Source organism: Acomys russatus, chromosome 17 (assembly GCF_903995435.1).
Source record: "Acomys russatus chromosome 17, mAcoRus1.1, whole genome shotgun sequence".
In the NCBI taxonomy this organism is placed as follows: Eukaryota; Metazoa; Chordata; class Mammalia; order Rodentia; family Muridae; genus Acomys; species Acomys russatus.
In genome coordinates, this window is record NC_067153.1 from 24742985 (window position 1) to 24757492 (window position 14508).

The 14508-nt window shown below is 47.7% G+C and overlaps 1 protein-coding gene across 9 annotated transcripts in view; it reads left to right on the plus strand.

Moving 5' to 3' along the window:
* Window positions 1-14508, plus strand: part of Mtss1 (MTSS I-BAR domain containing 1) — a 140863-nt gene that overhangs the window by 98092 nt on the left and 28263 nt on the right. For all 9 annotated transcript variants that reach the window (XM_051159617.1, XM_051159611.1, XM_051159619.1 and 6 more), the window contains exons 4-5: window positions 10933-11017; window positions 13134-13225. In XM_051159617.1, coding sequence (XP_051015574.1) covers window positions 10933-11017; window positions 13134-13225 — 177 coding nt within the window. The remainder of the gene's footprint in view (window positions 1-10932; window positions 11018-13133; window positions 13226-14508) is intronic.

A 14508-nucleotide genomic window follows, 5' to 3' on the forward strand; every position in this document is an offset into this window, starting at 1 on the left:
GCCTCTTCCTTTCTTTCTATTCCCTGGAACCAAGGGTACTGGCTGATCCATCTTTGCCCAGGTTTGCACCTAGCCATCGCTGGGATAAAAAACATAGCGGCAGTTGAATCCCGAAGAAACGTAGCTCATTACTCAGTTGCTCTTAAAGTCACGAGTGCACACACTGACCTTTAATGGTGAAAACCTTGGTCCCCTGATAGGAAACCAGGGAAGGGCCTCTGGAGAACACAGAGCAGTTTCCCCACGTGAGAGGCACTGCAGGGAAGGAAGAGGGTCTCTGGGATGACTGGGCACTGCCCCACAACCTCGGGCAGGAGTGTGGTGCTGGGGTGGCAAGCAGCTGCCAGTCTGTTGCTGCATGGCACCTTCTGGTTTCAGAGTCACCATGAAAATCCATCATTGTCAACCTGTGGGGATGAGATGTTTGTTGTCAGAGTGGGGACTTCACATCATAGCACAGTAATTTGGATTAAGGTACATTTCCTAATGCTGTCTCACGGTCGCTCTGGTTTCCGCCGGGGAGAGGGGTTACTCAGCCTGGTTTGGAGGTCATCCCTGGTGCTTTATACAGCCTCTGGGAGCAGGTGTGCCTAACCACCAGCTGAAGTCTGGCTGGGCTCTTGTGTAGAGCACCACAGTCGCCCTTATAGAATGTTGTTTGGAAGCCATGGTTCTGTGTCTAGTCATTCTGCCACCTTTAGATGTTTGTTCCTTGTACTGAGTCTTTTTGCTGCTCGAGTTCAGGCTCACTGATGCCATTCTGTGGCACCCTTAACTCTCTCTATGAAAACCTTTCACTCGCTGTATGGCGAAAGACACCAGAAAGAGATCAGGAAACGGGGGTGGGGGGTGGGAGTGGGGGAGGGGGAAGAGCACCCAACTTCACGGTCAAATCTGATGCTCGCTCTTCAAATGAGTTTATGTATATGTGTGTGTGTGTGTGTGTGTGTGTGTGTGTGTGTGTGTGTGTGTGCGCACATGTGTGTGCTCAGACATGTTTCAGCTGAGGCAAGAGCTGGCCTCCAGGCATCCCCTCGGGTGGCAGATGGTACACCCAGCCATGCCCTGCCTGCCCAGCCGCAGTGGCAGCTGATGCATGTTGAGACAGCCTCTGTGGTGTAGCACTGGCCTTTAGTTGCTGCCAAGGTGATGAGACACCTGACATCTTGAATCTCTGGTGCTCTCTGAGAAATGAGTTTATGTATACGTGTGTGTGTGTGTGTGTGTGTGTGTGTGTGTGTGTGTGTGTGTGTGTTTTCAAAATATTACAGTTTGCCAGGCCTGAATGGCTCATGTGTCCCATGGCAGTCTCAGCATTTTATTTCAGTAGGAGCTTTTCCTTTTCCTTCTTGGCTGGAAGGAAACTGGTGATGTAATGGTTTGGCGCTCTGCAATATAAAAATGTGAACAGCCAAGGAGATAAAAGGGCCAGGATTCTTGCAAAGCTGGCTATAGCTGAGGGCAGCCACCTGCCTGTTTAGAAGGCTAGAGCAGATTGACCACGGTAGCTCTGGATGCTGCCAGACAATCTCTGTGGATGCATGGCTCTCGGGGCGTCTTTTCCAGTGGGTACCAGAGATGTGTGGCGTGAAGGAATGATTCTGGCTTTCACAGAAACCAGCCCTGTGATGTCCACCTCCCTTCCTTGTCCAGGCTTTTCAGTTCCTTAGAGAAGGAGCTTCAAGCCCTGTGTTACATGCCAGAGGAGATAGGTTACTCATAGGTTGGCCACTGCCTTGTGATGGACACTCAGCAGCCTGACTGGAGCCAATTGCCCAGTCTTCCCCATTCCAAGGACTTGGCGTTTATTGTTGTAGCAGAGCCCTGAATAATTGGCCCCCAGTGTAGCTAGTTCACCTTATTTTCTCTATAAAATACACCATTGCTGCCCTTTCTGCCCTCAAAGCTTGGGGACTTGGCTAGTGTGCCTCAGCTTCTCCCACATGCGTAACGAAGAGTCCCGAACTCCCAAACCTGAACGTTGCCAGTTGTTCAGTAACTGACATGGAAGGTACAGAAGTCTTGGGAATACAGTGTAAAGATCAAGAATTCTTTCTTCTACAAACTAAGTGGAGCATTTAGAAAGATATGCTTAACGCAAGTTCCTTTCAGAAACAATTGTCATTAAAGTATGGACAACGCAATGGTTAAGGGGGGTTAGTTAGGGCTAAGGACGGAGCTCAGTGGCAGAGGGCTTGAAAACCATGCATGAGGGCCCAGGGTTCAATTGCATGTGTGCACACGCACGCATGCACACACACAGGAAAGTTGTATAAGCTTAGGTTATTCAAGATGCTTTACGAGAGACACAGATTAGAAATTATAGCTGATATTAGAGTGTGAGAGTCAAAATAACATTGAAACAGCAGTAGGCAGCATACTGCTTTTTGCTTTATTTTTAAAAGAATACAATAGTTAGCATTTAAGTTGAAACAAGCCAGACCCTTACCAACGCCATATGCCTGCCTAATGGGAGGGAGGGGCTCTGAAGCGCGTCCTCCTTCTCTGGTTTTTCTCCCAGCCTAGCTAGGATATGTGGGGCAATTAGTGCCCAGAGTGGGGATCTAGCACCGTGAAGAGTACTGTGGAAACCCCGTGGCCACAGGGCCTGATGGAGGAGCCTCTAAGAAACCCCCAGGCTCCTGGAGGTCAGTGGGGATGGACACTGTTCCCCTCAACAAGTACACTTCTGTGTGGGTGAAACAGATTTGGGGGAAGATTTCTGGTGAGGTATGCCACAGGCGGCCTCGCACTCTGGCCTGGTGTATTTGAGGTGTGCGATAGCCATGTACCAGGCACCCTACCTCTCAGATCTTTTGAAGTACATCGCCAAGGAAGGATCCTGCCTGGGTGACGGGTGAGCTCCCTCTGATGCATGCAATGATGGTCCCCATGTAGTGTCCCCGCTTGGTTAGGGTTGCTAAGGTAGCCCCCATAGGGCCCCCTTTTCCCCCTTTCATTTATTTTTTTGAGACAGGGTTTCTGTGTGTAGCCCTGGCTGTCCTGGAACTCGTTCTGTAGAGTAGGCTGGCCTTGAACTCACAGAGACCCACCTGTCTCTGCCTTTCAAATGCTGGGGTTAAAGGCATGTGCCGCTACCACCCACCTGGAACCTAAAACCTCTTTCTTATCCCTCGCCCACTCCCAAGTTTTTGGGCCCTAAATAGATCTTGTCCAACTTCATGGAGGGAGGGTGGGTCTCTGCCGACTTAGACCCCGCCCACCATGGACTCCTGTGCCTCTGTGACAATTATTTGGCTCTTCCCGATATTTTGTAGAGAATGCCAGCCATGTGTTTTTAAGTTAATGTTTCTTTAATGGCAAGTGGGTTGTTTGCGTCATTTCAGAAAGCAAGTGACCTATCACTTCTGTGCTCTTGGAGCTGGTGAGACTGCTGGGGTACTGGCTTTCGTGGCTTGTTGATGAGAGATGGTGCGAGGGACATTTCTGGTTGTCAAGGAGGAGATGGGCAAGTGCTGCAGGCATCTCATGGACAGGCCCAGGATGCTATGAACACCCCCTGATGCTCAGGGCATAAGAATGGCCATTTGGGGGCCTGGATTGATGGCTCAAAGGTTAAGAGCATGGACTGCTCCTCCAGAGGACCTTAGTTCAATTCCCAGGAGCCACATGGTAGCTCACAACCATCTATGATGAGGTCTGGTGCCCTCTTCTGGTATGCTGGCTCACATGCAGGCTGACTAGCATACAAATACATACATACATACACACATACATACATACATACACACATACATACATAAATAAATCTTGGAAAAAAATAGTATAGGGTCGCCTAGTATGCATGAAGGCCCTGAGCGTGGTTCCCAAACTGAAGTGTGTTCACACATGCCTGTAATCCCAGCGTTTAGAAAGTGGACGTGAAAGGATTAGGAGTTGAAGGTCATCCATGATAATTTAGCAAGTTTGAGTCTAAGGAGATCCCGTCTTCAAAAAGGAGTGGGAGGCTATTCTTCACGGGAAATAATAATCCAGGCCAGAGGGGGAGAGATTATGCTCTGAGGAACTGCCCTATCCCCAGCCCTGGTCCTGGGAGGTTCCAGACACTGGTCTCCTGTCTAGCAGGCTCCTAATTAGCCTTCCCACAGCATGAGCCTCTGGTAGGACAGCCAAAACACACAGTAACTTACTGTGCCCTCACGCTTTGGCCAGAGCAGTTCCTAATTCTTTCTACTCCTCAGCTTTTCCCTGCCCCACTGCAGAATCCAGCCTGACAAAAATGGTTTTCAGTCCTCGCCCGGCCACCTGCCCACACTGCAGGCCCAGGCCTCCTGCCCGTGCAGCCCCTGCTGTGCTGGGAGATGGAGACGCCTGCAAATGAGGCATCTCGGAGGGATGCAACAATGCCACTTGATAGACACCACCTTTCTAGTGGCCTTAGCCACATGGGCTACTGTTTGGAGGAAGGAACAGTGGCTCCGTGGCCTTTGCCCTTGGTTTCCTTCCCACCCTCTGAGAAGTAGCTGTAAACAATTTGTATTCTGTCTGTGATGTTAAATGCTCCTCTTTGTCCACAGTTGGGGATGTCTGCAGCTTGTCATAGCAGGAAGAAGCCTTCTGAGATCAGTCAAACAAAGCGGGGTTTGGGCCTTGGCTATTCTGCTTAGCTGCTGGGTGGCCTATTAGCAGGCGCTGCTGAAATGCAAGGAAGGTGCCTTCCTCCTAGGGTTGCTGTGAATGTGCCCTGGTCCTCTGTGTGTGTGTGTGTGTGTGTGTGTGTGTGTGTGTGTGTGTGTGTGTAGAGTGTGTGTGAGTATGTATTTGTGCCCTGGACTACTCTGTGTTTGTGTGCATGCACGCACATACATCTGTGCTATGTGTAAACATGCTTGTAAAACTATGTGGAGACCAGGGATCAATAATGGCTTCTCTATTTTCAATTAATTAATTAGTTAATTAATTAATCAGAGATAGGGTCTTTTACTGAGCTTGGTGTTCATTGGTGGCCTAAACTGGCTAGCCACTGACCTCAGAACCCTGACTCTGCCTCCCGAGCCATGTGTCGCTTACAGGCATGCGTCACTTCTGGCATAGATTCTGGGGATCAAACTCGGGTCCTCATGCTTTTACAGCACCCACTTTACTCTGCACAGTGACCGGTTTTGTCAGGACTTGCCTTGGATGCACATCGCTCATACCTGGTATTCTTTGTTGTTGTTTTTGTTTCTCCTGTGTCCCTGGTCTTCATTCCACAACCTGAATAAGACTCTGCAGTTTCTTTCATGGCCCCTTTCCCACTTTGTACCATTTTATGCATAACCCCAGTGTGAGCACTTACCCTTAGTATCCGTCTCTTCATCCTTTTCTCTCTAGGGCAGATCCTTGTTCAGGGCTGCTTTGGGGACCCCTGCCCCTCAAAATGTGGCAAGGTTCCTGATCATTACTGTGCATGAATGGGGGCTCTTTAGACATTTGAGTCACTACAGCACCGAACTGTCGGGGTGAGCCCTCATCCAAGAACATGGGCATCGTTAAAAGGAGAGAGAAGTTCGCAGTTGCACAGAGGAGGGGTGCAATGCTGTACATATGTCTCACGGGGTGCAAAGACCGAGGAGCAGCAGGGCTGCCTGTCCCTGGAGGCAGAGACTTGGAATAATGCTACTTACTATCAGTCATCCAGGGGTGGCCAGAGCCACCAGGACAAGAAAGAGCCAGAGAACAGGTTTCCCTTGTGGGTTGCTGGGCTGCAGAGAGCGCTTGGCCCTGCTAATACCTTGAGCTCAGACGTTACCTCCAGCACTGTGAGGACTGTATTCTGGTTGTTGGAAGCCAGCAGTCTTGGTGCCTTTTGTTATGCAGCAGGAGGAAGCTAATACCATACTCAGCGAGCACTTGCAGAATCTGTGAGCCTTCATGTGTAAAACATTAATTCTTCCATAGTCCACAGATGTGTTCTTGATTTTCCCCCCCTTGTTGTCCATCATTATCGGCTCATTTTGTGCCATTTGGATATATATTTGCTTGATACAGGAGAAGGCCCCAATGTGCAACATAGAAAGAGCTGAGATTTGGGCCATAAAGAATTTTTATAGGACTCTGTTTCATTCCCCCATTTCTAAGACATAGAGCCAAATTAAAGTGGCTTTACAAATAAAGGTATGTACATATGCCCTAGTAAAAAATGGAGCGTAAGTTCAGAGGGAAGGCAGGCTCAGCACGTAGCTGGCTGGAGAAGAGTGGCCAGAGACTGTGCTGTGTAATCACTGCTGTAGGCAGAGGAACCTCACACCAAGAGGAGCAGGCCCAGAGCCATGGTGCAGTGGCTGGGTACTCTGTGTCCTTGTTTGGCTCTTACAGGTTTCCTTTCGATCTCTATAGCCTTTCTTTCTGCATTTCTTTCTCGTCCTTGAATCAGCCAGTGCAGAGAAGAAAGGACTTAGACTAGACACTTTAACCGTGGACACGAGAGTCCACTCTGGGGACCCCAAGATGTACCCTTCACAATGCTTACCTGTCTTTGATAGATGTAATAATGCATTCTAACAATGTCTGTACCCGAATCCCCAGCACCTGTGAATATTGGAAAATATGCAGGTCTGATTCCATTACGGATTTTGTGACAGGAAGATTGTCCTATAATTGGGCCCAAGATAATGACAAGCCTTCCTATAAGAAAGAAGGAGGGGAAAGAGAGAGAAGAGACACAGGTGACCGTGTCTCACGCACCTCTGGCTCTAAAGGGGGAAAGTGACTCCTTGGGCCAAAGAACACAGGCAGCCTTGAGAAGACGGTAAGGGTAGGAAATGGGTCTCCAGAGCAAACACAATTCTGCTAGTGCCTGAGGCTAGCCCAGTGATGGCCGTCTAACTCCCAGAACCATAGGATGACATGAGTCTTTGTTGGAAGACACCGAATTTGTTACTTTATGGCAAACTAGTTTGTTCCAGATTGACACCAGAGTCATCTAGGCCTTTTCTAAGATTATTCATCTCATGTCTAATTTCAACATTTTGTAATAAATGTATTCATGAAGCCAGCGAAGTGCTTGCCAGGCAAGTGTGGACCCCAGAGTTCAGAGTTCAGGCCCCAGAACCCATGGAGAAAGCTAGGTATGATGGCATGTACCTGTCATCCCAACGCCGAGGAAAGAAAATGGGAGGATCCTGTGCCTCGCTGGCCAGCCAGCTTCTAGCCAAACTTGTGAGCTCCTGGATTGTGTACACACACACACACACACACACACACACACACACACACACACACACACACACACACACACTTTCCTAGGGAATAAAGAAAAAACCAAACCAATTGTTGGTTCACTCTCCAATGATGAATAATCCCTCTTTCAAAGAGTAAGGTCTTGTCCACCCTTGAAGGTGGCCAGGTGCCTAAAACAGCCACTTGTGATTCCATAAATACTCCATTGTCAGCCTGGCCCCCTTCCAGATGTCGCCTCTGTCTCTGTAGCTCCAGCCAGTTTCCTCCAATTCAAACCTGCTGAATTTTTTTTTTTAAATGGGTCTCAGCAAAGGCCAGGAAAGCATCAGTTGTTGCTAAGCACTTACACAGATAGATCTATTTTTAGGGTGACCCATAATGCCTGGACCAGCAACAATGGGTTCTGGGGTTCACAAGGAATGCCATCTGCCTCCTGCTCCTGTGCCAGTTAGAGAGAGAGAGAGAGAGAGAGAGAGAGAGAGAGAGAGAGAGAGAGAGAGAGAGAGAGAGAGAGAGAGAGAGAGAGAGAGAGAGAGAAAGATGCTGCCAATAGGATGGTTTCTTATGTTTCTTCGTTTCCTGCCTCTCTGGGGCTTCCTGTGCTGAGGCACAGTGGTGGGCACGGGCATTATGTTCAGAAGCTGCTGCTTCCGGAAGGCCCTGGGGATGAAATAAATGTCTGCAAAGTATCAGGAAGGCACTGAACTAACAGGACAGAAAAGTGGACGGGGGACTTCCAGCACCTAATTCTACCTCAAGAAAATGAAGTGTAGGTTAGCCCTGAATGTCAGAGTCTAGTCATCCAGGCACCAACTACAGTCCTAGAGTCAAGAAGTCAACTTTGAGAGCTGGCGGAACAAACCCTCACCACCAATGCTAGTTGATAGCCGAGGACTTTGGGTTCCCCGGGCTCTGCTCCTTTCCATGTCTCTATTCGCATGACGTTGTCATGTAGCTGACAGTGCCTGAGTGCACCAACCCTGAAGACTCGGCCTGTAACCTTGAACATCCTGCTTAAAGTACTTCTTTCTGTCTGTGAAACAGGCATGGCAACGTTATCAACACACTTGAGAATATCGTGAGGATCAGATGATTTAATATGTGGAAAGTACTTAGGCCAGCACTTAGAAATTCTAAGCAGCACCCAAGTGACACATAATTCTATTTTTAAATAGCTGTGTTGTATTCCGTTGTGTCTGTGTCCTATGGTTCATTTAACTAGATCATTATAGTGGGATTTTTTTTTTTATAATGGGATTTTTTGATGTTGTAAACATTTCAATCATTGTCCTCATAGGTAAGGGTTCGCCATTTTTCTTAATTATTTCCTTGGATTAAATTCTTAGAGTTGCTGGGTCCAAGAGAGCGTGTTATTTTTAGGGCGTTTCTTGATAGCTGGTTTCCCCTAGGAAAGCCTTCCTTAGAGTGGTGAGTTAGTGAGTCAATATCCTTGTGTGGCCATGTTATTAACTTTAATCAAATGAAGGCTCAGGGAAAGGATCTTTTTTTTTTTTTTTTTTTTTTTTTTTTTTTCTGGGGATAAAACGTTCTTCATTTAAAAAAACAAAAAAAACAAAAAAACCGTTCTTCATTCCTCACCTTTGTTCACGAGGAGTAAAAATTCTGAAAAATCGGCAGATGGGAAGACAGGTGGAGCCTGTGAGAATAGCACCGTCTAGTGGTGGTCCCTGGAAATGCAAAAACACTTTGTAGAATGGCAGGGTTTTTTTTTTAGGGGCTGTTGAGGGGGGTGGGCAGTGACGAAGATGATGCAGAGTCTCCTGTGTCCCACGCTGGCCTTGAACTTGGTATATAGTTGAAAATGACTTCGAATTTTTGATTCTCCAGCCTCCATCCCGGGAGTGCCCCTATGGCAGTTTCATGGAGCCCAAAGCCTTCATGATACTCTAGGCAAGTACCTGTTTAACTGACCTACATCCTCAGTCCCCAGAGGCACCCATTAGATGCCAGGCCAGCCTCGAGATCACATTTGCTTCCTGCTGGAGCTTTGGCAGTGCTGGTTGGCAGAAAAGTGTGAGTTTTATTCTTCAGGGGAAACCTGACGGTATTTTCAGTACTAAGTCTGAGTGTGGTAGGAGGATCCTGCTACTGGCTCTCGGTGTGTCCAGACCGAGGGCTTGCTAGCTGACAATACACAGGACAGCCCCACAACAGGTGTCCATAGTATTATTACCAGAGGCTCCAACTGAAAAGACTGGGTGAGGCCCCTGGGGCCTTTTGGGGACAAAAAAAGTATATAGAAATACTAATTTTTTTTTAAGACAGGCTGGCTCACAGGATCTGCTGGCTTCTACCTCCCAAGTAGGAATGCTACTTATTGTTCAGTCATTGATTCATTCATTGGTTAGTTCGTTGATTGATTGATTGATTGATTGATTGATTGATTCATTCATTCATTCATTCATTCAGGGTTAGTGTCAGCTGTCTATGAACTCACAGTAGACCACTTGCCTTATCCTCCCGAGTCTTGAGAGTTAATGGTTTGTGCCACCACACCATTACTATTTGGTAGCCACCCACTGTTTTATTGTTATCTGTTTTCTGCAGAGAGGACAAAAAAATATGTAACACAGAGAGGACAAAAGAACATGTAACACATATAATGCCGTGTGTTTTCATAAGCCTGGTGACTTGGTTAAACCTGCCATAAATTCCTGTGGCTTTCTTTTGAGGGTTTTGTTGGTTAGGAAACACTGTTTTATTTGACACTTCCCCCAGCTTCACAAGCTACACGTTTGTGCTTTCCTAACAGTTTTGACTGTGCCTTCCGGGGTCCGTATGCAGTTCTGATCTGAGGCTGCAATTTGTTCTCCACACACCCCTGTAAATACTGACTCAAGAAACTTTCCAGCAACAGGGAGGAACGGAGCTTCAGAACTGATTTTACTTAGGAAGGGTGCGCCTGAAGGGACGCGACGGCGAGCATCTCGGGAAAATCAAACCAAGCCTTAGCTTCCTTCTCATTCGCTGAACTCTGAGACCTCGGTCACCAGTGTCCAATTAAAAATATTCCATGACTTCACGTTGCTGTAGTTTTCCTGGGTAATTACTCGTACCCTGAAACAATGGGCTAGCGTGGCCCTTAACTATCCCAAGACAAGCCTGGGGATTGTCTGGGCAGATGGGGTTGGGTGAGGGCCTCTTCAATCTTTCCTGGTCAGATACATTGGTATCTTTTTATGAGAAGTATTTGTGTGTGTGTGTGTGTGTGTGTGTGACAACAATTTCCAAGAGTCCTTTCCGTCCCTCTACCATGTGTTGAATTCAGGTCACCAGCCTTGATCTCTGTCTCACAACCAACAGTACAAAATGAACAGAGAAGCTTAGCTTAGAAACAGTTACATAGGATATTTGTTGTTGTTGTTGTGTTATTCTCCCCCCACCCCCCACCCCAGACAGGGTTTCTCTGTGTAGCCTTGACTGTCCTGGACTAACTTTGTACACCAGGCTGGCCTTGAACTCACCGTGATTCGCCTACTTCTGCCTCTCCCGTGCTGGGATTAAAGGCGTGCGCCACCACCGCCAGGCTACATAGGATTACAGTAAGAGTAACCTTAATTCTGGTGATATGCAAACGTGTGCATTTGCATACACATGCATGCGCCATGAGAAGTTCTGAAGGCAGTGGCTTGGGCTCAGTGACTTGGCTGCCATGATACCTGGCCTGTGTTTGGTCTTGGATTCCTGCTCATCCACCGTCCCTCAACTGGTCCTCCTTTGTTTTCCCAGGTGGTACCCGGGAGATCGGCTCAGCACTCACCAGAATGTGCATGCGGCACAGAAGCATCGAGGCCAAGCTGAGGCAGTTCTCCAGGTGAGGAGCACCCTCTGCCCCTGTTCCGGAGGGCTAGGCCAGGGGTGCAGTGATGTGGCATTCCTCGCTTTCCAGCACCCGTCTCCCAGTACTATTTCGGTCCCTATAACCTGTCAATCTGTTCTTTCCCCTACTGCTTGTTCACTGAGTAAGCTGGGTATCTGCTGTGTGCTAGGGATGGGGCTAGTGCTGGGGTCGCAGTAAAGAGCCAGCCCTGCCCTCAGGGGCCTGCACTTGCCTTCAGAGCATTCATGTGTCGTCGCCCCGCCCCCCCCACTGGTCTCTTTATCGCCCACCAGTTGTGGAGACCATACACACTGCTGAGGTCCCCTCCCCACAGGAACATCCTGGAAGGAGTCAGATATGCCTGCCCCACTGCCCACATGCTGACTGCAGAACCACCCAAAGGGAGCCGTGCCTCCCAACTCTCTTTATTTCCTGTTATCCGGCACCCAGCGTAGGATGAAATGGCAGTGGCTGCCTCAGGGACTTGGAGTCACCAGTCAAATACAGATGGCCCTTATGTCCTGAGCAGATCATCATAATCTTCCTGCCATTCTCTTGGAGAGGCTGTACAGAGTACAGGGGTGCAACCTGGCATCTCTTCCCCACCATCGACTAGAAACTGGCACTTGGAGCTTGAGAATGTTCCGGCTCACTTCCATCTTTCTCTGTGTCCAGGTTGTGCAGTTACTGTCTTTATGGCTTCAGGTCCCAAGTGCAAGCCAGCACCTTGGGGTTAAAAAGATAGTAACGTTTTTCCCATCCCCTGAGGTAAGAAGGCGCAAAGCTAAGCTGTGGTGGCTCTGCCTCTTGCTGGTTCCTACTGTGTGGCCAGAGGGATGACCCCAGGTTTCTGCAGCCTGGCTTTTAATGTGGCTGGAAGACAGCACAGCAGATGAGGCGGGTGGTCACTCCAGCTAGGTGTGTCTTGTCCTTTTTGGTGGTGGGTGGTTTCCCCCTGGTCTTTTCAAAACATGTCATGTTTAATATGTTCCCTATAACTTGTCTAATGCTATATTTTCATTTAAAATATTTTTTAAACCATCTAATTTAAACCCAATATAATCCAAATTTATCATATAAATTCCATTATGCTTCAAATACCTGTCTATTCAGTGTTTGTTATAATCTTCTTTTTGTCTGTAAGATCATTTATGATTCTTTTTTCTATTTTTTTTTACTTTTGTTTTGCTATGTGTTTGATTAAGTAATTAATTAATTTTTACATAAAAACAAGACTTTAATCCATAACCACAGTCCACAGAGAGACTGAGAATCTTATTGTCCTAATCCTTAGATAGCGTCCCATCATGGAATATCACAGTTTTTTTTTTTACATATACATATTATTACACATATATACAATAAACTACCTATAGCAAGAAGAACCATGAAACAATCAGGAATTATATAACTGTTACATTCGTAGAGTTTTGGCTGTTTGTATTTGGCAACCTTGAAGAGAACATCTTTCCTATCTTGATGAGTCTAAAATTCTGAATATAAATCAATATCTATAATATCTCATCTCTATCAACTTAAAAAAAAAATCTATCTAGACCTACAAAACATCTTAACCCCTAAATGACTAAGTTTAGTTGTAAAACCAATGGTGGTGGCTTTTATATTTTATTTTAATTTGCTTTTTTGAGACAGGGTCTCACTAGATACCTCTGGCTGGCCTGGAACTCACTGGGTGGACCAGGTTGGCCTGGGAACTCACAGAGATCCACCTGCCTCTGCGTCTCAGTTGCTGGGATCAGTGCTGTAAAGGCAAGTGCCATCACCCCAGCTGATACTTATAACTCCTTAATAGTCATCAAAAGTCATCTTGAGACCAAGGCCTTTCTGAAGCTGGAACTTCTGAGGCAGTGATGGTTCATTATGCTGCCTTTATTTGATTCAAGGAAATGATTTGACCGCTAAGTGTAAATCCACCGTAGCATCTTGCCATGTGATTCAGGCTGCCCTCAAACTGCAGATCCTTGAGTTTCATCCCTGAAGTGCTAGAATTGGCTACAGGGAGCGCTACCACACCCACTGTGCCCAACATGCATCTTGAGAGCAGGAAGTACCTGTTTAATCTCTCCTTTCCTTTATCTTTTGGCCAAAGTGCTTTGATTGATTGCCTGATAAACCCACTGCAAGAACAGATGGAGGAGTGGAAGAAAGTGGCCAACCAGCTGGACAAGGACCACGCAAAAGGTACAGCAAGAGGCCCAGAGCATGGCAGCCGTGGCTGTTGCTGGGGCAGGTGCCACAGGCCTGGTACCACTGGCTTTCTGAGTCACCAAGCTAGCTCAGAGCTCTTTCTGTCTTTCCTTTGTCTTGCAGGCATTTCAGCTTCGGGGAATGTGGGGTCCCAAGTGTTCCCACTGCAAAACTGGGTGCTGTTTGTTTGGCATGGAGCACCTGTCTAGGTGCTCGATGATTTCTGTGGTCACCGAATTTAACTAGAACAGTAGTGGTGGGTTCAGTGCCAAGCACGCATACTTAGGGCATTTCAGAACATTCCGAAGGCCTGGACCATCACGACGTGGACAGACATCGGGTCACCTGCCTTTACTGGCCATTCTCTTTATGTATAGTGTTGGGCACAAGTCTTTGTGGACTGTTTTCAATGGCATGGATGGAGCTGCATGTTATCCGTGGAGGAAAGAGCGCAGATAACTGCCCAGTGATGGCGTGTTGTGTTCCTGTCACACAGGCCTATAGGATGGTGGCATAGTAAGACCTCGTGCCTGCGTTAGGTCAGTCTGGTTCTTTGGTGGATTGGTTTTGAGATGCGGTCTCACTGCATTGCCTAGGCAGCTCCTGAGCTCCTGAGCTCAAATGATTCTCCTGCCTCAACCTTCCAAAGTTGTGCCACAGCAGCAGGCTAATTCTGAGGTTCTCTGCTTACTGGGTGTCTTATCTACTAACACTGGAACTAACGGGGTCCCATGACAAGAGACAGCACAGGGAAGAAGGCCTGTGTTCGGGGAGTGTGGACGCACCATGTAAAGCAGCTACCGAGGTGAGGCAGGGCTGCTTTCTGGTCCCAGGGATAGCTGCTTTTGCTTACTTTAGGTTCAACAGTGAAGATTAGTCCACACGCCCGGGTGTTGCCTGTAGCCACTGGGGACTTGGATCCATCCAGATCACTCATCCTTCTCGCTCAGGCACCCAGAGTCATTGGGTCCCCCCTGTGTTCCGTGTCTGTGTGCTCATTGGTGCCACAGAACACATGGGGATGCATCTCGATGTCTTTAGGTACTTGTCCTCTACAGCTGGCGATAGGCTCTAGTGGGCATGCACTCTTTTTTTTTTTTTTTCTTTTTTTTACTGAGCCATATTGCTGAAGGACGTCAGCGAGCTTGAGTGGAGCATTTGGATGCAATGATGACGTCAAATAATGAAGGCTGTGTGCACGGAGGAGTTGAAGTTGTGAGCCGCCATGTAGGTGCTGGGAATTCACCCTGGGTCCTCTGGAAGAGCAGCTAAATGCT